This window comes from Podospora pseudoanserina, chromosome 3 (genome assembly GCF_035222485.1).
Source record: "Podospora pseudoanserina strain CBS 124.78 chromosome 3, whole genome shotgun sequence".
In the NCBI taxonomy this organism is placed as follows: Eukaryota; Fungi; Ascomycota; class Sordariomycetes; order Sordariales; family Podosporaceae; genus Podospora; species Podospora pseudoanserina.
In genome coordinates, this window is record NC_085922.1 from 2,670,060 (window position 1) to 2,691,194 (window position 21,135).

The window sequence follows — 21,135 nt, forward strand, 5'->3', positions numbered from 1 at the left end:
ACTATATCAATAACGTCGTTGTATCCAAAAGTTTGGGCTTTTCCAAGAGAAGAGCAAAGACGTGGATGATGATGATGATGATGATGAGTTGGTGTTTGTCAAAGTACGAGTACACAAAGATGCCGAACATTACTACTGAAAACCCCGGATTCAAGAGAAGGGGAGCACACTTGTTATGGTATCATCAAGATCAGATCTGTTGAACGGCAACATTCCTAGCCTAATGGGAACAAACATTAACAGACCAACGAGAAAATTGAACCCTCTGATCTGATAGTATTGCCAACCCAAGCAGACATAACCAGACAAAACCTTTTCCCCTGGTGTGTTGCTCATTTCCAACCTATTGTAGAATTTGGTATCTTGTTGCACGCTAAACAAACAAAAACATTCCCCATCCATCAATCTGCTCGAAAAAGTTGTTGAAAACCCAGGCATTCACAATCAATCCAACCCGCTCGATGACATATTTCCAACCTCCGCCCCTCCCATCACAATAGCCAAGCTCAATAATCAACCAACCTCAACCGTTTCCCAATCTCCGTCCGTCTCTTGGCCTGCTGCGTCGCCCGTTCACTCGCTTTCGTCTCCCCACCCTCGTAGCTCTCCCCCCTCGCCTTGAGCGCCTGAAGCAGCATCCCCGCGTCAAAGAAGCCATCTATTTTTTTATTTCTTCGGTTAGTCATCATTATCACCCATACATCCGTATCAAAAAGGAAAACTTACAACCGCCCAACTCATCATCCTCACTCATCCCCAACAGGCTATCCTCCGTCGGACTCACGCTCCCATTCACACTGAACCCTCCCTTCCTCCCCAGATCACTGCCGCCGGTGATAAGTCGTCCCCGGAGTTTGGCCTTCGCAGTGGCGGAATCTTTGTGTGTAAGTTTCGGCTTGGCCTTCATCTCATCCACCTCCCTGGCTCTGCTCTGCTTGCTGGCAACCCCCGCCCCTCCATTTCTCTGGGCTGCGGTCAACCGCAGGATCCGGCGGATCTCCAAGAGGTAGGACTCAAGGGTATCGACGAAACGCTTGGTTTGGCGATGGCGGGAGGAGACACAAATAGAGATGGTCTCATCTTTAATGATATAGCCTATCCCGAAGCCATCTCCCGACACGGGGCCGAAGCCAAAGTGTCGCAGGGATGGGTTGCCGCAGTTGGAGGTGGAGAGGATGGTGGTGTTGAGCTTGTCCCAACCCGAGTCAGCAAAAATGAGGGGCAGTTGATGAGATGATCCATTAGGCGAGCGAGAACGGGAGGAGTGTCTAGATGAGGCGGAATTGGTCCTGTTGCGGATGACGCTGCTGTTGGCGTCGTCACCGTTGGTCGTGCCATTGGTCCCGTTGGTGTTGGTGGTAGCCGCGGGGGGGGCATGGACCGCAGACGAGGGGGTGGTGCCATTGTCGATAAGGTACTCGGCCGCTCTGCCGTGGGAAGAGCTGATATCAGACATGCCATCTACCGGAGAAGAGTACCCGTTGGTGCTATCGCCATTGGAGCCAAAGTCATCGTCAACCATGCGCTGCCAGAGACAAAACAGGGCGTACAAATGACGATCACAACCTTGGGCTTTGGAGCAGTCGCGGGTGTTGGCTGTGTGACGTTGGCAGGCCTGCCTGAGAGCCTCAATCTTGTTTTCGGCCGGATTGTCAGCCCAGAAGGTCTGGACAAAGTTGACGGCTTCTTCCGAAACAGTGCGAATGGCTTCAGTGCGGCCATGAAGGAAGGTCTTGGTCATGGCTGGCTCGTACGTGCACTCCACTCTGCCATAGAGACCGTAGTAAGCGGCTTGGAAGGCCATCTGGACAAAAGCATCGGGAGAGAAGCCCATGCTGGTAATGAAGTTCTTGCCATAGGCGGCAAAATCCAGGCACTCAAACTCGTTCTGTTCGATGAGATCGGCGAGTCTGGTCTCGGCAAAGCGGACAGCGATGCGAAGTTCAGGGATCATGTCCCATTCGAGCTTGTGAGGTGTGGTGCTGACATCGCCAAAGCTCTCAGGGTCACGCTTCGAGGGGTCGGGGCTGGTGGATGACCAGAGGGCTGGTGCCTTGCCGTTGATGGTCCGAGCAAAGCGGAGGATGGTGTCGGTGTAGATATCACTGGCAAAGCGAAGAACCGTGTGACCGTCGACACCAGTGTGCTCAAAGTTGATGCCGGCACTGCCGTTCTTGCAGACGATGATCTGCAGCTTGTCGTACCACCTGTTGGTGCAGGTGCCAATCTGGACACCCTTCTCGATCTCGCTGGTGCCGCAAAGCATGTTCTGGCAGAGGGCGGCAGCATCGGCAGGCTCTGTGTAGTCCAGGCAGACCACGAAGAGAGCTGTGTCGATGATGCTGAGGCAGTCGGCATTGTTGGAACCTGGTTCTCTGGTGATGACATCCCTCAAACCAGACCAGACCTTGCGGTTCTCGGTGCTGAGGACACCGAGGGCGCCCTTCGCGGCCTCTTGAATGGGGATCTGTGCCGCATCGTCCACAATAGTCTGGAGATTGATGGCGATATCCTTCTCCGTCATGATCACGTCAGAGTTGTCATCCAAGACATCGAACCAATAAAATTGGCCATGGCACATGACAATGAGATGCTTGGAGTCGGGATCCTGTTCAATCTGGCACCCATCCTCAGTGGGCACTCTGGCGGTGCCGAAGAGCCGTGAATACTGGTGCATGCACAGGGGCGTCCCCTTGACGGTGTCTGGTGGGAGCTCCTCCTTGCGGACAGCTCGAACAAACTCCAACGCCGACACAATCAGAGACGCAGCGCGCGTCACCTGATTGTTGCGGGCTGGTGTAGGGTCATCCTCGAGCAGGAAGAAGGGGTTGAGGTTGAGAACGACCGGATTATCGAAGTTCAGATATGAATCATACCCTTGACTGTTAGCCAAAAGTCTTCATTCCATGACCAGCGAGCAAACAACTTACAGAACTGCTCAATATAACTGGTCTTCCCCTCCGCGTACGCCCTCAACTTTGCGTCCAGTTCTGGTCCTTCATTGTTGAGGAACTCTTGAACGGCATTCCTGGTATCTTGGTGTTCCCTTGGGCCCTGAAGCGGCTTGAGAGAAGAGAGATATCTCTGGCAGGTCTGCTCGAGGGCTGGGATGGGCAGCTTGGGTAACTCGTCCTGATGAGCGTACGTGACTCCTCCCTTGGTCTTCTCCTCACGAAAGGGACCCATGTCGTAGTTGCGAGCCTTGAGCACTGTGTTTCTTCTCGGCTTTGGAATCACTGGAAGGTCTGCGATGGTGCGAGGAGTTTCAGGTGGCGGTGACTGAGGTTTCGACTCAGCCGGCTCAAGTGGAAGGGTGAGAGTCTCACCAAGAGCTCTTGGTGTGGCGAAGTGACGGACTTGTGTAGGCATTTCTTGTCAGTTGGGCTGATCTGGATTCAAGCGTAGAGAGGCGAGACGGAGGTGCTGATGTTCAGGCCGCGCAGAGCTGTGCGGTAGAAGTAGTGACAATCTTGAAGACAGTAAGGTGGCATTCCACTGGAAATGCAGAGGTGAAATATTCTTAAGATGGTTGAGGGAAAGGAGCGAGAAAAGCGCGAGCTGGATCCTAGGGGGAATGGGGACAAACAAGACACCGATCCTCGGCCGGGACAGTTCGGGATTATATGGCGGCGGGAAGCTCGGGGATGGGGATGAGGGAAGGTGGAGGAATAGAGATATTGAGGCAGAGTGGACCCCCCATTTCCACGGACCGCACTCACGGAGCTGTCCTCCTACTCATGAGTTGTAGCATGTGGGACTAGGCATCTCAATCATAGACACAGCTCGAAGAGCATGTGGCCTGTCTAAGCGCAACAAGGCGGGGAGGTCAGGAGTGATTGGACGTAGTGGGTTAGGAAGCCTCCTCCGCAGGCCCGAACGCTCAATCTGGATGCGCCCATCTAATGATGTGCCGAGCGGCGCACCACACTCTGGTCCCCAGGTCCGGGATAAGAAAACGAGAGAAGAGAGAGACGAGACGCAACGTACCCAGGAATCCAACAACCAACTGCTACTTGCGGCAATTCGACCGAGCTGTTCGGGGCGGCGGACTGAGGCGTGGAACGGTGGGTAGTGTATGGATAAGGATGTAGTGAGATTTTAAGACGAGGCAAACAGCAAAAGATGGTCGAGGGAGCGGCCGTCCGAGGAGTTCCCGTCGTCTGAACTTATTGCCCCGTGGTTGACTGGTTAGTCTCTGTCATTGTCAAGGTCATCTGCCTCTCCGGTGGCTTATCGCTCACATAACCACAAGGCCTATGCCAGCCGTTGACGGCAGCCCAGGCGTCGATGAACCAGGCTTCCTGACCTGCCTCTCCTGCGTCACAGGTGCAGACGACAGGGCGGGGGGGTTGATGGGGGGGCACTGGGGGCACACAATGGAACTCCAGGCGGAATGGAACCGGGGTCTTGGTAAGGACGTCACTTTCTCCAAATGACGTTTAGATCCCCACCAATTGGCAGCCTCTAAAATGGAAGGCTTCCGTCTGGACACGGGTGTTTTTTGATGACTGGACAAAGACCAAAGCGAAGACGAGACGGTGCTGCTGTCACAGTGCTCTCGGTGCAGACTACACGGGGCGATCGACCGGGAACGGCTTCGTCGAGGGCCTTGGTAAAGGTTGGTTGGTCCTCGGACAAGAGGATGTCGTGCGGTTGGGCAAGGGATCGAAGCACAGTTTCTGGGCTGCATCCAAGCACTCCACGTTCCACGGTGGGGTTTTCCTGGGGATTCGGTGCCAAGCCACTTGCAACGCTCTCCAGGTTTCCCCACACGGAGGAAGTCACTGTTATGGCGACGTGGGACTGTCAGTCAGAGATGGACAGTCTTCACCCGTTGGTGATGGCCTATTCTCTGGCAAAGGTTAGACAACTAGGAAGCTGGGACAACTGCAGGAAAGATAGATTACCTGTACGGACAGAGTAGGTGCACAAAAGGTGAGGGGTACCAAGAGTCTGGACCAAGCTGAAGCGATGTCCAAAGCGGCTGGCAAGACAGGAAGAGGAATATAGTTCCAGCGAGATTTCCAGTGTCGGCTGCGCTCTGTGAGAGGGCGGGTGCCCAAGAGAATCAATCGTAAGCATGTGAACAAGACAGACGGGAGAAAGCCAAGAGTCAGCAGCGGCAGATGGGCCAAGAAACCCCACGTAGGCTAACCATCTCCCGGCCGAACGGATATGTGGGGCTGACCCAATGTCTCTGAGCCTCTTCAGACTTCAATGGTCAAAAAGGTCTCTTCTGTTGTGTGTCCGTATGCAACTTGTGTTCATCTTCAAAGTGCAATATATCCATGTTACAACGTCTGTTCCAGAAGCATCTTCCAACTGGTTTCAGCACACTGGCTCCTCCCGCTGGGCATTCCACGTGCAGATAGGATTCTCAGTTCTTGTTCCCCGCGGTAAGAGTTCGGATCAATGGACAGCTTCCAGGATCGAGCTGGCACGCCATGCCCTTCATCCACTCTCTTTCAAGACATCCAATCAGAAATTCTCCAAAAAAGAAAATCCATGGATGGTGGCGCTTCCCAGATATTCCTGACATTTGGCACATGGCTGCCGCCGGGTGTGCCAGATGCATCGCCAACTGCCAAGCACCCCGCAACCGGTCTGTGCTGGTAGATACCCGAAGCCTTTCAAGATTGCCATTTCCTGCGGAAATTGGATTCTCCGACTGCGGAGCTGGTGTACAGCGATTCAGGTTGTTGTTGACATTACGAGAAGACTTCGGGCAGAGCCTCACAGGGGTAGGCTTGGCCATCTGGTGGCGTTCTGTAATGCAGAACATCCCTGGGTGCAGAAGCTCAGCGGGCCCCTGTCGACGACGACCTCCCTAAACTTCCCAGATTCGAGGCCGGCTTCGGCGTTCCCGCTGGCTGTCTTTTCTGACGGGAAGCTGGACGAATTCATCAGATGGTTCAACCAATCTCTTACGTATTCGAGGGGCCATTGCCGGCATAAGCCGCACACTCTGTACGGTGGGTCCATTCATAAAAGCTTGTGAGGCTATTTGGACGTCCAACCATCAAATACCCTGACTTAGGTCGCTCTGAATAGATATCAAAAGGGCATATGCAGACGATAAGGTTTATCTGAGATTTATCTGAGATTTATCTGAGATTTATCTCCCACCGTTGGCTTGTTAAGTAAACAAACGGTCTGCTGTTAGCAATCTGATAAGATTAAATATTACCGATTAAGCTTTGTCAACGGTCTGGGCATGTTCCCGGTGTTAGGGAAAAAACAGCCACCACTGTAAAGAGCGCGGCTTACACGATGGTTGCCTAACTGTGAGCTTTGCCAAACACCGTTAGCCACCTGCCATCTCAATCTCATCGAACCATTAAGCTCCGTGGCGTTTGTTTCCGATTTTCACAAACTGCAAACTACATCTCATTTTTGGATATTGATCATTTTTTCTAGCCCTTCTTTCAACAGCAAACATGTCTCTATTGTGGTATAACCGGGGCGAGGAAAAGACCCGGCTCCGGCTCGAGTTTCAAGTTGTCCACGATGGCCTGGATGAGGGGATTTCCAAACAACAACCAACCCAGATTTTCACCTGCTTTGGTGATCTTCCGCCAGAAATCCGACTATCTATCTGGGAAGTCTTGATCCAACCGAGGATCGTTCTGGCAGCATGTGTGGACAACCGGTGCAAGACCCAGAAACACGCCCAAATGGCCAAGCGTTCAACGACACGCTCCATCCCGGTCTTGCTTCATGTAAACCGCGAATCTCGCGCTCTTGCTCTCCGCCACTACGAGCTCACCTTTGCCTGGAAGATTCCGCCGAGATTGGCCGCCCCAGAAACGAGTGTGTTGCCCGCACAGGGTGACGCTCGTGTTTGGTTCAACTTCAACCTGGATGCTTTGCTCCTACTTGGCGAGCTCGAACCTTACGATGAGTTTGGCTTCAGCTCGCCCATGTCTCACTTCTTTCGCAAAGAGGACACCGCCCGCATAAAGCACATTGCCTGTGCCTTTGAGGAGCTACATCTCAGCCTCTACGAGTCCGATTCCATCTTTGGCACTTTGTTTCACATCATCGACCGTTGCCCTGCTGCTCAACGTCTCCTCATCACCACCACGACTGAAGACACAGAGACGCGCCACTTGAGACTGCCCACTCTTGACAACGTTGTCCAGAAGCTCTGGTGTGCTTTCCTAAACGGCACCACCTGCGTCAACGAGTCTCTGGCCAACATGCAAATCCTCATGATCGCCGAGGATGGTCTCGCTTCGTTCATCAACGAGAACAGGTAGCAGAAGCCAGGTGGTTGGATACGGGCTTCACGAGGAAGGGTTGGCATAGGGAATGCATAATCTCGCTTGCTAATGCTATGAATGCTTCAAACAGCGTTCCACCTGAAACCAGTGCTTTGCCTCCCAGGTAATGCATGTGAAGTCGCCGCCTTTCTCTCGTGTTTCATTTCTTCACCAGCCTCAATACCGAACAGCCATCGTTATACTTGTTACAAACCCGCTTCCCAAGAGAAACCCATGGTCCCACTCATGTTCTCACGCCCTTTCAGCCAGCCCCGAAGTGCCGAGGTAGCAGATAGAGGCTCTTTAAATCCCTCGCGTCATGTTCGTTTCCATATTTGCCGAGGTTGCGCCACACGGGCCGACCCGCGGTCGATCAAGGGGATCTGTCGTTTCGATCGACCCATATCTGCAAGGCCGTTTCCTTATCGTCGTTATCCCAAGCTTGGTTGCCCTCGGATTTAGTAAGGAGGCTCTGGAGGATTGGGAGTGGGAGGTGTAGGAGCGGGAGGAGGTTGAGGCTTGCCCTGGCAAACGAAGGAGGATGCAGGAAGTAAATGCGCCATCTGTGGAAGAGGTTGACATTAGCCCTGTGGCACCCCGCTCTGCATTTCATGCAACATACCTTGGGAAGCTCCGGATTGGCTATCGCTGGATACGGCGTATTGGTGAAGGTTGGTTCCGGTCCCTCCGTGCTATGTTTTGACGGTGGTAGTGTTCTAATAGGAACCTTAGGGACTGGTTGTTTAGCTTCGCTTCGGATCTCGGCGTCTGAAGAGGTTGAAGAGGATGAAGAATGCTGAGCAGGTCGACTGGAAGACACCTGGTGATCAGCTCCTCTTTAAGCACTGCGAGGACCCGATGTCCCCCACACACTTGCCTTTCTCAAAAGAGGCCTGAGCGAAGACTCCTCCCTTGAGGGGAGGGCGAGAGATACAGTTCCACCTTGGCCATGGGCCCCCGATAGTGAGACCAGCCCACTGCTCCTATCGAAAGGCCTCCAGCACTGCATGTGGCATCCCACTCGGACGCGGGTTGATGGACAGGGTTGCGTGGTGACTCGTCTGCCAGGCTCTCTCAGGAGCCCGGCTGATTCGACTGCTCGATGATGGGGGGCAGTACATGGTGCCCGGCAGCAGCGCACGGATAATAAACTCACAATCTGATGATTGCGGAACACCCTCATCCTTGGACTGAACCGGAATCTTGATCATCCCAAGCAGGGGTCGAAATCTATGCAAAGCTGTCCAGGTGACAGGTCGCGGGAACGTGGTGGTCTGGCATCCCAGAGATTAAAGGGCGTGTTAAGGCCGCACGTTTAAGCCGCAACCCACTCCGGTGACGCTATGGATCTCTATCAAGCCCACGCCATCGAGACGTTCCCCGCTATACATGCTTCGCCTGTCTCCTAGCGTCTGTCCTCGACTACGGACTATGTCCTGCAGGGCGGCCGCTCCAGCCGTCTGGCGGTTTTGGAAACAACAGGGCAGCATGGCTGTTTACGAGAAACGGACCGACGGCATGTTTCCAAGCGGAAGAGCATGTAGTTCTGGTGGCTCTAGAGTGGATTCGAAAGCTGCCCGCAGCGTATGCGGCCATAGGTCCCATTTTCCAAGTGACATTCTGGTTAAACAGCCAGGACACGAGGACACGATAATATCCACGATAATGCTCAGCGAACCGACCCACAGTTGACACAAGTCCGGGTCGACCAAACAGGCAAGCAGCGTAAAAAATAAATGGTAAAAAGGTGGGATATCTGGCAACCCAACCCGGCATCTCAAGTCCTTTGACAGGTGGGACACTGTGACGGGCGACCCGCTCTATGGGGGAGGGGGAGGGGGGGAGCCCCTAAGACACCGCGCAGTACCGAGTCTGATGCCACGCAGTCCGTTCTTTTCTCTGCGCCATCGATCATTGACCGTACCCGCCGATGCACAGCGGGATGGGCTGCTCTCTGCAGGAATGACTTGCTTCTTACAGACGGTGGAGCATGACGGTGGCTTGCGAGGTTCTGTCTCTCTCCCGTGTCCTGAAGCTCCTCGGTACCATTCAGGACGGGTTGAGCCCCCTGTCCCCCACATGGATGGATGTTATGTTTCATACAGAGTCCGTGAGAGCCACGTGCGGCCATTTCTTTTTTCTTTTTTTTTTCTACGAGAATCTGATATCAGCCCCGTCAACCTCGGGCTTGCTGGTGTTGACATCGTCTGGAATTTTCTCAGATCATCAAGACCTGCTGGGGGGGTAGGGGGGAATCGAGGCTGATGGCTGACCCCCAATTGTTATCACTTTTCTCTAGTGACAAGTCAGATATCACACTCCAAACCTCACCAACGTCCCTCTCGTGCCCTGGCATATTGCACCTCCAAACTCGTCTCTCTGTCACCTGTCTCTGCAGATCCGGAGCGCGTTGGAGGAAAGGTCAAGCATTCGACATGTCTGTTACAGTCTGCCCTAGCGAGATATTAGGGGGATCAACCCCGCTAAAACGTTGACACTAACACCGTTCAGCCGGCCCCGCTTTTTACCCTTCTCCAGTCCTTTCTCGGGGGGAAAGTTCTCTTCTAGAATCTTTCCCGTTCGAATCATTCACCTATTTTAAGAGGCGGCCTGTATCCAACAACAACAACAACAACAAGAACATCTTGGGCGGGTGGTAGATATCTTATTCAGTTTTTATTTACCAGCCCTCCCCCACGCCGAAGATAGTGGGACAAAGAAGCCTCATTGTTTCCCCTGGCGCCATGACGTTATATTCGCTACCCCGATTCTATACATATCAATATACCACTTATTATGGGGGAAGGCCAACCCCAACCCCCATGGTATGGAGAGGAGAGGAGGGGATTTGGAAACGCGATTGGTCTTGGTACACAGGGCATTGCTGAAAGGTTTAAGCGCATCTATGGCGTGCATGAAATGACTGACAGGGATTTTCATGGTAACCACAAAACAGGCACAAGCAAGAAGGGGGGAGGGAGTTGGAACACACAAGTGCCACATTGGGAAACCCGGCCGTTCCTCATAGGTTGAAACTCGCATCCGCGTACTCTCATTGCGGATGGGGTGGGTTTGTAAGATGGCAAGTTTTTTTCTTCTTCATTGTTCTTCTTCTTCCCCGCGGTATTCGTTACCGTACCTTTGGTGGTGGACAAGGGTGAGTTGAATGCCGGGAAGCCGAAGGAAACCCCGCCTTTCTTTTTGGGGGTCATGAAGTGGGAATAGTGCAAGGATATGAAGAAAAAACAACGCAACCCCGCCCTTATGTATGCTGAGGCTCTTGGTAGGCTGGTTTTGGTTGGTGTTGGGCATATCGCGATCGGATTTTTCTTGGCCAGAGCAGGTGTATGTTCAGTGTTATGGGGGTTATGGGGGAGATTGACGACAGAGGGAGGAGGGGTTCATATTGGATCAATTGATAGGTGTATGATAGAGGGGCAATTCCAATGATGAGGTAAGAAGAGATGGTGATACCTGACATATCATGATGATGGTAGGTGATGGTGGTGGTGGTGGTGAAGGATGAGAAATCGCGCGCGCCGCGAGTAACAAGGGCGGCTCTGTCATATGCTTTTTTTTTTCATGTTGCGTCTCTCGCTTGATGGGTTGTTGCCTTGGTAAAGTATGCTTGAGGTGGACACCTGGCTACCATCATCCCGGCCATGGGGGATGGGATGGGGAGAGAGGAGAGGGGGGTGTTGCCTCCTCTAAGCCGAGCAACGACCGACTGTGTTGGTTGGATACGGTAGTGGGATGTGGTGAGGAGACAAAGAGTGGGTTTGACTGCCGGTTGACCGTTGGCGTTGTACTAAAAGGGGAGAGTACTATCTCGGTTTGCTGTTGCGTTTTCTTTTTCTCTTTTCCTCTCTTTGTTTTTCAAGATAGTTTCTTGAACTTTTTGTTTACCCCAAACATCCATCTGTTGGAGCATCAACACCACACCACCACCCATCACCAACCTTCCCGCCCTCACCACAGCCAAAATGTCCCACGTGACCCCCCACTGGCCCCAACCCTCCCACCCCACCATCCAACAAGTCATCTACGCCACCGACGACACCTCCTTCACAACCAGATCCCTCTCCCTCATCACCCTCCCCCCCTTCGGCCTCTTCGCCAAGCTAGACTTCCCCCCCTGCACCCCCGCCCCCTCCCCAACCTATGCTACCGTCCAGTGCGGGATCAACTCCCACCTCAACCTCAACTCTGACCTCCTCTACATCAACCACTCGTGCGACCCCTCCCTCATCTTCGACACCACCAACCTCGTCGTCATGGCCGGACCAAAAGGGCTCAAAGTCGGGGAGGAACTCACCTTCTTCTACCCCTCGACTGAATACGCCATGGCCCAGCCGTTCGACTGCTTCTGTGGAAGCAGCAGCTGTAAAGGACGGATCAGCGGCGCGAGGGATATGAAGCCTGAGCAGCTGGAGGGTGTGTTTCTCAACGCGCATATTAGGGAGCTGCTGGGGATGAACGGGACAAAGGGGGGACAAGATGATGAGACCGCAAAGGCGCTGAGGGAGGTTGTCAGGGCTGCCGAGCGGGCTTTGGACGGGTACTTGGCTGCTAAGGGTGGTGCTGCCGGCAAGGGGGAGGAAAAGAAAATCAATGGGGTGAAGAAGGTTTTGAACGGGGGTTATGCCAACGGAAACGGGATCGAGATTGAGGCTGAGGGGTTGAGGGCCAGGGGAACGACGTCACGGGAGCTGAGCGGGGAGATGGGGGGTGATACGAGGGCTTAGGTTGGGGGGATGGGAAGAAAATGAGGGACGGGGGGACAGGCTTGTTTTAACACGGCTTGTTGTTTCTTTTGTTTTTCTTTGGATGAGTGAAAGAGAGGATGTCCAACATATCCTTGTTTTGTAGTCGCATTTTGGCTTTGACAGTTGAATGCATTTTGTTTTTGCCTTATGTTTGCAACTTTGACTTTGATCTCGTAAAATACACAGAGGAGGGTGGTATCATATTTTACATCTGCCTCCAACTCCCACCAGCCCCTTTCCCAATGCTCACATAACCGCTTGCCAGCACCTACCCCCCTCTTGTTACGCCTGATGTATAATAACCATAAATACACCCCGCCCATTCATTCATAAGCATAGACATGAAACTCATAATCACACACTTGCTTCCCCAGTATCACCTCCCCTTCCCACCCCTCAAAACAACCCCCTATTCCCCAAAAAGCAGGACAAGGCCCCCCGTCCCCCCCTCTAAACCCCCAACAACCAATCCGTCAACCCCACCACCTTAGCCCCCCCCCCCCCCTCCCCCCCCCCTGCTCAACATGCTCGATAGTATGACTGATTATCCTCCCCTCCGTGTCAAAATCAAAAATAAACAACCCGGTAAACTCTTTGCCACTACCCACCCCCTGCGCCGTCCCCACTGGGGCTTTATATTCCGTGTCTACTCCCCCTTGCTTCCCTCCGTCATCTTTCTCCCAAGGCAACCACCCATTCTTCTCCCCCTTTGCCTTTCCCAACTTTTGCTTCCCCCCCGTGGTCCTCCACCTAACAATCAGCTGCTCCCCAAAAGCATCCTTCGGTCTCGTCTGTCGGAACGCGGGGGAGGAGTAGTGAGGGTCTTTGATCATTCGTTCGGAAAGGATTTCCAAGCGGACGTTGCCGACGAGGGGGAGGCGGTTCCATGCTATTGGTGACGACAAGAGGGCGGCGATGTAGGAGATTCGGCCTGAGACGGCGGGGAGGTGGGGGTGGGTGGAGGGGAAGAGGTGCAAGGTTATGGAGGGGGAGAGGATTTCTTGGGGGAGGGGGGAGAGGAGGATGGTGGGGAGGTGGGATTGGAGGGTTCTTAGGGCTGGGAGGGGACAATGTTAGTATGAACTGGGGGAACAAAAGGGGGAGAGGAAGGGGGAAGCGGCTCACTTTTGCCGAGCTTGACTTTGCGGTCTTTGTCTGGGGGTTTTTGGTCCGGGTCTGCGGAGGAGGGAAAGGATAGCGGGGGGTGGGAGTGGAAGTTTATTGCGGGTTGGGCCGGTACTGTTGTTGAAAGGGGGCGAGATTGGTGTGGTAGGTGGGATGGTGGTTGTGGTTGTGATTGTGGTGGTGAGGTTGAGGGTTGCTGGAGCTGTCTACCGGTTGTGGGAGCTGCGGGAGCTGTCCATGGTGTTGATGCGCATGTTGATCGCAGAGCTCGAGCTCTTGATGGTGTAGACATTGACGGTTGGATACGGCAGAGTGATATTATAGTCCTCGATCGGTGAGTGCTGCTGGCGGCGTAAAGTATAGAAGACGGATTGTGCCGGGATGGTGGTGCTTGTCGGAATGATGTCAGTGTCCGAATTTCTTTTGCGGCGCTGGCGATGAACGGCTGTCGGCGCTACACTCCATTGCCATGTGGTCCTGGCGCTGTGCTCGGAGCGGGGCTCTCGGATAAGACGATAAGTGAGAGATGCAACATGTCATGTCTGAGAGATAATCTTTTTGTAGACCTTAAGAAATAAATTGGAATCATGGAAGTCTCACAGGACGCTCTTTGGCCTCTGTATCACATCTATGCAGAGGCAGAACAGAATGGCTTGTGTGCTTTGTGATGTGGCTCAAACGCACTGATGGTGCCATCCAAGACATACAACGGCACGCCCCAAGAAGCCAGCATCTCGTCCCGCTGGCCATGTGGAAAGTCAGTCGACGGCAAGCCCGGTAAAGATGCGCTGGAAACCATAGAAAAAAGAGCAACTCCTGACCGGGCGGAATATTTTGGGTTCTGGCAGCTGATGACGATATCAGTCAGGCGGCTACCATCTGGGAAGATCCTGCTGTCTAAGAGTTAATTAGAGACAGCCCAGAAAGACAGCCCACTTGACGGTGGCACAAAACTGTAACTTTCTTCCAGAAAATATTTATTTGAAAAGATACAAGCCCCCAGTTTATGTTCGTTCCACCAACACCTCCTCGTCTTGCTCATCGCCTTGCTCATTCCGCCGTCTTTGCTCGCGATCAACAGTTGATAGGTACGCATGATACAGTGGTGTCGAGTACACCGCCCAGCCGATAAGCATCACGTGAGCCGCCCCCTAGTAGGCCCCTGCGTTTTGTCTCCAGCGGTCCAATCAAGCTGGGTCCACCCCCAGTTGTTCTGACGCCCTGACGCAGCCTTTCCAAGAGACGCCGACCGACCTGCTGCCTTCTACACATCATCAACCTTCTCTCAACTGTTGTCGGCGCGAACCGTACCCCGAGCCCCTCCATCATCACCATTACCACCGCCACCACCGTCGAGCCGACTCCTCATCCTGATATCCACCCATCGCTATCACCGCTGCCCACCATGAATCCCGAGTAGTGAGTTGAGCCCAAGCCACCAACCCCTGCCGTCTGCCGCCCTCTTGTCGCTTTGTTTGCCTGCTAACCACCGCCTCTGTCAGAGTGTCTCTCCCACGACTGTCTTACTGGCCACGCCCCTGCAGTTCTACGGCCAGTCCCTTGCGTACAGCCTCTTCTAACGTCACACCAGATACGACTATCTCTTCAAGCTCCTCCTCATCGGAGACTCCGGTGTCGGAAAGTCTTGCTTGCTCTTGCGGTTCGCCGACGACACCTACACCGAGTCCTACATCTCCACGATCGGCGTTGACTTCGTATGCGTTCCCAAAAACAACCGAAACCCCACCAGCAGCGGCTAACCCGTATGCAGAAAATCCGGACGATCGAACTCGACGGGAAGACCGTGAAGCTCCAGATTGTATGCCCCCGGCCCGAAAGAGAAAGATGGGCAACAGCAGCACCGGCTAACTCGAAAGTTACAGTGGGATACTGCCGGCCAAGAACGCTTCCGCACAATCACATCCTCATACTACCGTGGCGCGCACGGCATCTGCGTCGTCTACGATGTTACCGATATGGACAGCTTCAACAACGTGAAGCAATGGCTCCAAGAAATCGACAGGTACGCCACCGAGGGCGTTAACAAGCTCCTGGTTGGCAACAAGAGCGATATGGCGGATAAGAAGGTGGTTGATTACCAAGTCGCAAAGGTAAGGCTCACATTTCCCCGCAACTGTCGGGATCACATGCCTCGGGACCGTTGGCCCCCGCAGCAACAAGGTGTGCATCGTGCTGACCCGTGGCGTTTTGTAGGAATTTGCCGACAGCTTGGGCATCCCATTCCTCGAGACATCAGCAAAGAACGCCAGCAACGTCGAGCAGGCTTTCTTGACCATGGCTCGCCAGATCAAGGAGCGCATGGGCAGCAGCATTGCCACCAACAACACCAAGGCGAACGTCAACGTGTCGCCTGGACAGGGTGTCTCCAACAACCAGTCCGGTGGCTGCTGCTAAACGATAATTTTGTCTCCTTAGCGTTGTGCGCCGTTGTTGTTTCTGGGGCGTTGGGACGGTTTTCTTGCATCGGATGGGCCGGATATGGTTAGATCTGCGGGAGCCGTGTGTGAGGGAAGGTTTTCTGTCTGTCTGTCTGTCTGTCTACCTACTCCGTGTGGAATCTACGCCGGGCTGTTGTTGGTTGGGCAAGTTACGCTTCTTAGGAAGTGGTTTGGAATTCGCCATGGGAAGCTACGCGGCTCTTTTTGGCTGGACTTCAGATATGACTCCTAGACAGCCGCAGAGGAGAACGCCAGCATGAAAATGGCAAAGGACATACCACAAGGAGGGTTAATAACTCTTTGGCACGGCCCAGAAGGCGCACAGCAGAACGGGAAAGGGGTGGGCGGACCCAAACAGGAACAGTACTGAATAGGGAGGTTTGCGGTTGGGCCTTTTTTTCTTTTAATTTCCTTTGATGTCGTGTTTCTGGCATTGCTACTACCTACTACAGCTCTTTTTATGTGCGTCAGGTCCTGTCTGTGTCTGTGTTTTGTTGATTTGAGTTTGGGCATAACAAGGGTTCATTACATGGCTAGGTTTTGTCTAAGTAATACGGAACTCTGGCTTATCCATGTAATTTGTGTGTGTGTGTGAATGTGACCGCAGGTATTGTTTTGCTCCTGCGGCTTATGAGATGCAATACTCGTGTCGTGCTCTTTCAACCGATGACGAGCTTTGAGAAGATTGAAGAACAGTAAAGACGATGAGGAAATCGGTACACAAGAAGAATAATCGTCACCGGTTTTAGGCTTCTAACCAAATGCTCACTGGAACGAAACACTCCATACTGCATTTACGAATACAGTTCAAAGACTTCTTGGATACCAACTGAACCCTAGAGAAACGCTACTATATAAACTCCTTAAAAAATGGAAGAACTCCTTCTTGATAAACATTCGCAAATCCTCCAGCGACAATGCGTCCAAAATCATATCTTCATAAACCAGTTCCAAACTGTACCCAAAACGCTTCATGAAATTCCAGAAAAGTAAGCAAAAGGAAACACCTCGCTCCTGCTTTTTGGGTATCGCTTCCTGTCTGTTCTCTCTCTCTCTCCCTCCCTCTCTCTCTCTCTCTTGCTCCACGTGGCAGATCATGTCGTTGCTTGGTTGTCGCCTTCTTCTGCGTCTTCGCCTGCAACCCTAACAAGGTGTAGATGTCGTGTTTGGTGGTTGTTGTTTACTTTTTGTGTTGTTGGTTCTTTGGGCTCCTTTCCCTTGATATAAGTGTGGTGTTTGTGGTGTGGTATAATTTACGAGCGGTGTTTTTTCTGTGTGTATCTGACGGAAGCCAGTGTGAAGTGGTTCATTTGTGGTGACCGGTTGCTTTCCATTTCATGACCCGGTGCATGCTGTGGTCTCATTCTGTCAATTGTTGACCATGGCCACTCTCACTTCTGGGATGAACTGCTGAGGAGTGGTGTGCTCGAGGCTATGCTGGAGATGCTCGTCTTCCTCTTGAGCTTGTTGAGGAGGGAGCTGCTGGTGCTGCCGTAGGGTGATCTTGGTTGTTGTTGTTGTTGGGGCTGGATTTGTGGTGGGGAGTAGTGGTGGCCTAGGCCGTTGAAGCAGCGGGAGCAGGGGCAGCTCATTTTTGAGTTTGTGTTCCTTGTATCTTCCTTGAGTGAGGAGTGGGTGGTGAAGGTGTGGTGTGGTGTTGAGGAACGGTGTTCTTGGTGTTCTTGAAACTTTGAGAGACTTTCTGATAGTCTGAGAAGCGTATAATGGAAGGATAAAACAACAAATAAGACGATTTCGCCCAAGTTATATAGATCTTCGAAAAGACCTGAAAAGATGAGTCCTGCGCTCAGGCCAAGGGTTAAACGTGGCACAGTGACTAACACCTCCAGGGTTGTAGGTGCATCCGTGACTAACACCAGTCCCTGTCTTCCTCTTGGCGCACTGGATCTCGAGGTGGATAACAAGTCCGTGTAAGTGATGAAGCCCTTTGCCACTTTTTCCCGAATGTCGAAGAGAAAAGAGAAACCGAACTCCGAAAAAGAAGGGAGGGACATGAGGGGAAGATATACAAGAGGACAGAATTCATCCCATGCAGGTCCAGCCGTGCGTGTGTGTGTATGTGTGTGTGTGTGTGTCCAAGCACATGCAGCCCACCCCAAATCAAATCCCGCCCAACCCAACTCCAAACCAACCTTCCTCCATCAGGCGACATCCCGAGTGTCGCCCGCATCTTTGGACTTCTCGCCAAGAAAGGCAAAGTCATTCGACTAACACCCACCACCCACCCCATCCACATCTAGCCACAGCAGTTACCTATCAGTCACCCATCAGTACCCAATGACAAGTCTTGTTATATATCGAAGCTGGTATCAAATCCACAGTAAGATTTGTTACATAAGTCCTAGTTATCTTATCGATATCATCATTTCTATCTACAACACCATCAAATTCACCATCTCCGCCATCGTGAACATCAACCCCCTTCAACCTCTTGCGTGAATTTACAACACCAAAACCCCCTTCAAAAGCTTGGAACTCACCATTCCGCCCGACCGGTCCAGCGGTGAATGGCCTGACGAAAAGCCCCCAAACCCAAGAAATCTCACCATCCTACCTTGAACAAGAAAGTTACCCCAAGTTTTTATTTTCCCCGCATTTTCACCTCAACCACCAGCCCCCTCATCCCAACGAGATGGACAAAACCGCCCCGTCTTTCCTCAAGTGAGGGGAGTCCTTTTACCAATTTACCCCGGATTCTAGAGCGCTCTCGACCCATTGGCATCCCACGTCCCCGGGTCCTGTGAAGCGCCTCGGCCGCAGTTAATATCGATGTCTCGTTGGTAGTATCCAAATCAGCAGAAAGATCTAGACCGAATTCTCTCAAATTGAGATGGCAAAAAAGATCCCCCCCCCAGTGTCAGATGGGAAAATGTGGCATGTCTGTTGGTCGTTATCTGTAGATCATATAACATCAGCTATGCCCCCCCTCCAAAGACATGGCATGCCTTACATCCAATCATTCCCACCCCAGTCACACAGGCATCACTCAACAGCATATGTACACAACCAAAAATGAACGACGACGAAAAATACCATTTGTAGGTAACTCTATGCCATTCCCTTCCACACCAAACCCCCCTTTGCCCCCTCCCCAACCCAATGTGCAAAAGCAGGTCATGCAAATTACCACTTCTTCTCCCACTCCCTCAAAAAAAAAAAAAGAGAACGCTCTGAACACAAAATGGTGTGGTTAACACATACTTTGCAAAAAAAGACGAACAACAAAATACAAGTGTGGCCTGGTCCCCCTTGAAAACCAACCGTCGACCCCCCTTTCCATTCCCATCCAGTCTATTTGAATCAACCCTTTAGGAACCGAGCTAGGAACCGCCTAGTGTTTAAGATATATACATACTTTAGATACCAAGAGTGAACTCAACGCCGACATCGATGTCACGAGCTGTAAAACCAACATGTCAGCTGATGTTTTGGCAAATTCAAAGAGCAAGAGAAACATACCCATCTTGACAACCTTGCTGAGCTGCACCGCCTTCTCGGCAGCGTTCTGCAAGTCATCGATAGAGAAAATCTTCATGCCCGAGTCGTTGATCAGACGGTGGGCCTCCTCCATGTTGGTACCCTGCAGACGGGCAATGATGGGGATCTTGAGGTCGAGCGACTTGACAGTGTTGATCAGACCGTGAGCAATGGCGTCGCAGCGGACGATACCGCCAAAGATGTTGACGAAAATGGCAGTGACCTTGGGGTCGCTGGTGATGAGCTCGAAAGCCTCCTTGATGGCGGCGGGGGTAGCACCACCACCGACGTCGAGGAAGTTGGCGGGCTGGCCGCCATTGAGCTTGATGATATCCATGGTGGCCATGGCAAGGCCGGCGCCGTTGACAAGGCAGCCGATGTCACCGTCGAGCTTGATGAAGTTGAGGCCGGACTCGGCGGCGCGCACCTCATCGGCGTCCTCCTGGGTGGTGTCGCGCCACTCGAAGGCCTCCTTCTGGCGGAACTCGGCGTTGTCGTCAAAGTTGAACTTGGCGTCCATGCACATGACCTTGTGGTCCGAGGTCTCGGAGAGGGGGTTGATCTCGATCTGGGTGGCGTCCTTCTCGAGGAAGATCTTGTAGAGGTTCTGGATGGTCTTGACGGCATCATCAACGCACTGCTCGCTGAAGCCGAGCTTGACGGCGATGTCGCGGGCCATCTCGTCCGTTACACCGACGTTGATGTCGATGTAGGTGGTGTTGATAGCATCGGGGTTCTCCTTGGCGACACCCTCAATGTCCATGCCGCCCTGCGACGAGGACACGATGACGGGGCCCTGGGAGCCACGGTCCATGAGGACGGCGAGGTAGAACTCGCGGCGGGCGAACTTGCGCTCGCAGATGTAGACGGAGTTGCAGAGACGGCCCTGAGCACCGGTCTGCTTGGTGATGAGCTTGTGACCGATCATCTGCTCGGCGAACATCTTGGCCTCGGTGGGGGAGTAGATGACACGAACACCGCCCTTCAGGCCGTTATCAAAGGTACCCTTGCCACGACCACCGGCGAGGACCTGGGCCTTGATGACCATGTCGTCGCTGCCGATCGACTTCGCGACAGCCTCAGCCTCGGCGGCAGACTTGGCGACGGCGCCCTTGGGGACATCGATGCCATACTATTCGACCGAGATCAGCGGGATGATTCTTCTCTCCTGCGATGAGGGACCAATTCGAGGGGTCCACTCTTTGCTATGTCTCACCTGTTTGAGGAGGTCGGCCGAGATGTATTCGTGGATGCTGAGCGCTCTCCTTTGTTGTTGAGCGAAGCTAGGAAGTCTGGGGGCGGGGGAAGTCTGTGAAGAAGCGGGCAGAGACAGATTAGTTTCAGGTTCACCGTCTTCACCGTTTGCGCTGCTGGATCTATTTGGCGCAACGACATACCTTGGGGGCAGCAAAGGCCGAGGCCAATGCGCGGTTGCGACCGAGTCTGAACATGATGTGTGGTTGTGGGTGTGTGGAGGAGGAGGAGGAGGGGAGATGTGCTTCGGTCGGAAAGGCAGCGAAGCGTTGTGATGGGTTTATGTCGATGATAAAAGTCGACGTTGGTCAATTTGGGGACCCTGTATTCACTTTTCGAAATGACGCTCCAAGGGGGGCAGAGCCAACCAACAGACGGCGGGCTGGGCAGCCAAGAACAGGTTGCTGGGAGCTGCACTTGGTCTGCGATAGGTCCGGGAATAACCGAACCAATGGCTGGCTGCTGACCGCCGCCTGAGCTGCCGAGAGGTTGAGCCGACACCTGCCAGACCCGCTGTGGCCGGCCCGTGCCCGATCTAGATTTTCGGCGTACGGAGACGCGAGGCGGGAGTCGACTTCCGCCGCTTCGATATATAAATAGGTATGCTATCTCGTAAGGCATTGATTTGCCTGCAGTTGATATCCCAAACCACTCGCGAGCATCGCGGTGCGGTATACAGACGAGACCTTCCCATACCGGAAAGCTATGAGATGAACCATAACCAATGACATCAGCGCCCTGAACTTGAAGAACGGTCCCCGGACCAGATGG

At 53.1% G+C, this 21,135-nt stretch overlaps 7 protein-coding genes across 7 annotated transcripts; 4 read left to right on the forward strand and 3 right to left on the reverse strand.

Annotated features, from left to right (window-relative positions):
- Positions 1–121: 121 nt before the first annotated feature.
- Positions 122–3,785, reverse strand: YAT1 (carnitine O-acetyltransferase yat1). Its single transcript, XM_062945874.1, has 3 exons — positions 2,931–3,785; positions 727–2,877; positions 122–658 (listed from the first exon to the last, which is right to left on the reverse strand). The coding sequence occupies exons 1-3, from the start codon at positions 3,367–3,369 to the stop codon at positions 507–509; spliced, it is 2,742 nt and encodes a 913-aa protein (XP_062801911.1). The 5' UTR covers positions 3,370–3,785; the 3' UTR covers positions 122–506.
- Positions 3,786–6,437: 2,652 nt separating this feature from the next.
- On the forward strand, positions 6,438–7,259 carry QC764_307670 (uncharacterized protein; the record flags this gene model as incomplete). The annotated part of the gene is made up of 1 exon (XM_062945875.1): positions 6,438–7,259. The coding sequence occupies one exon, from the start codon at positions 6,438–6,440 to the stop codon at positions 7,257–7,259; it is 822 nt and encodes a 273-aa protein (XP_062801912.1).
- A 557-nt stretch (positions 7,260–7,816) lies between these two features.
- Positions 7,817–8,159, forward strand: QC764_0055300 (uncharacterized protein; the record flags this gene model as incomplete). The annotated part of the gene is made up of 2 exons (XM_062940460.1): positions 7,817–7,933; positions 8,010–8,159. The coding sequence occupies 2 exons, from the start codon at positions 7,817–7,819 to the stop codon at positions 8,157–8,159; spliced, it is 267 nt and encodes an 88-aa protein (XP_062801913.1).
- A 3,086-nt stretch (positions 8,160–11,245) lies between these two features.
- On the forward strand, positions 11,246–12,007 carry QC764_307680 (uncharacterized protein; the record flags this gene model as incomplete). Its single annotated transcript, XM_062945876.1, has 1 exon — positions 11,246–12,007. One exon carries the CDS (start codon positions 11,246–11,248, stop codon positions 12,005–12,007), a length of 762 nt encoding a protein of 253 aa, XP_062801914.1.
- Positions 12,008–12,501: 494 nt separating this feature from the next.
- QC764_307685 (uncharacterized protein) lies at positions 12,502–13,445 on the reverse strand (the record flags this gene model as incomplete). Its single annotated transcript, XM_062945877.1, has 2 exons — positions 12,502–13,085; positions 13,154–13,445. 2 exons carry the CDS (start codon positions 13,443–13,445, stop codon positions 12,502–12,504), a joined length of 876 nt encoding a protein of 291 aa, XP_062801915.1.
- A 669-nt stretch (positions 13,446–14,114) lies between these two features.
- Positions 14,115–16,190, forward strand: ypt1 (ras GTPase). Its single transcript, XM_062945878.1, has 7 exons — positions 14,115–14,161; positions 14,235–14,292; positions 14,384–14,569; positions 14,745–14,868; positions 14,925–14,972; positions 15,037–15,264; positions 15,368–16,190. The coding sequence occupies exons 3-7, from the start codon at positions 14,559–14,561 to the stop codon at positions 15,566–15,568; spliced, it is 612 nt and encodes a 203-aa protein (XP_062801916.1). The 5' UTR covers positions 14,115–14,161; positions 14,235–14,292; positions 14,384–14,558; the 3' UTR covers positions 15,569–16,190.
- A 1,933-nt stretch (positions 16,191–18,123) lies between these two features.
- On the reverse strand, positions 18,124–20,749 carry LSC2 (succinate--CoA ligase beta chain). Its single transcript, XM_062945879.1, has 5 exons — positions 20,508–20,749; positions 20,327–20,419; positions 19,093–20,242; positions 18,584–19,033; positions 18,124–18,527 (listed from the first exon to the last, which is right to left on the reverse strand). Exons 1-4 carry the CDS (start codon positions 20,559–20,561, stop codon positions 18,990–18,992), a joined length of 1,341 nt encoding a protein of 446 aa, XP_062801917.1. The 5' UTR covers positions 20,562–20,749; the 3' UTR covers positions 18,124–18,527; positions 18,584–18,989.
- Positions 20,750–21,135: the final 386 nt, after the last annotated feature.

Bases quoted from the DNA above. Each gene is read 5' to 3' on its own strand.
- YAT1 (XM_062945874.1), bottom strand. From the start codon at position 3,369: ATGCCTACACAAGTCCGTCACTTCGCCACACCAAGAGCTCTTGGTGAG. The intron at 2,878-2,930 runs GTAAGTTGTTTG...CTAACAGTCAAG, and splicing joins CAGTTATATTGAGCAGTTCT to GGTATGATTCATATCTGAAC. The intron at 659-726 runs GTAAGTTTTCCT...ATAAAAAAATAG, and splicing joins GGATGATGAGTTGGGCGGTT to ATGGCTTCTTTGACGCGGGG.
- ypt1 (XM_062945878.1), top strand. The intron at 14,869-14,924 runs GTATGCGTTCCC...ACCCGTATGCAG, and splicing joins CCACGATCGGCGTTGACTTC to AAAATCCGGACGATCGAACT. The intron at 15,265-15,367 runs GTAAGGCTCACA...GGCGTTTTGTAG, and splicing joins TTGATTACCAAGTCGCAAAG to GAATTTGCCGACAGCTTGGG.
- LSC2 (XM_062945879.1), bottom strand. From the start codon at position 20,561: ATGTTCAGACTCGGTCGCAACCGCGCATTGGCCTCGGCCTTTGCTGCC. The intron at 20,243-20,326 runs GTGAGACATAGC...TCGGTCGAATAG, and splicing joins CGGCCGACCTCCTCAAACAG to TATGGCATCGATGTCCCCAA. The intron at 19,034-19,092 runs GTATGTTTCTCT...TTGGTTTTACAG, and splicing joins CAGCAAGGTTGTCAAGATGG to CTCGTGACATCGATGTCGGC.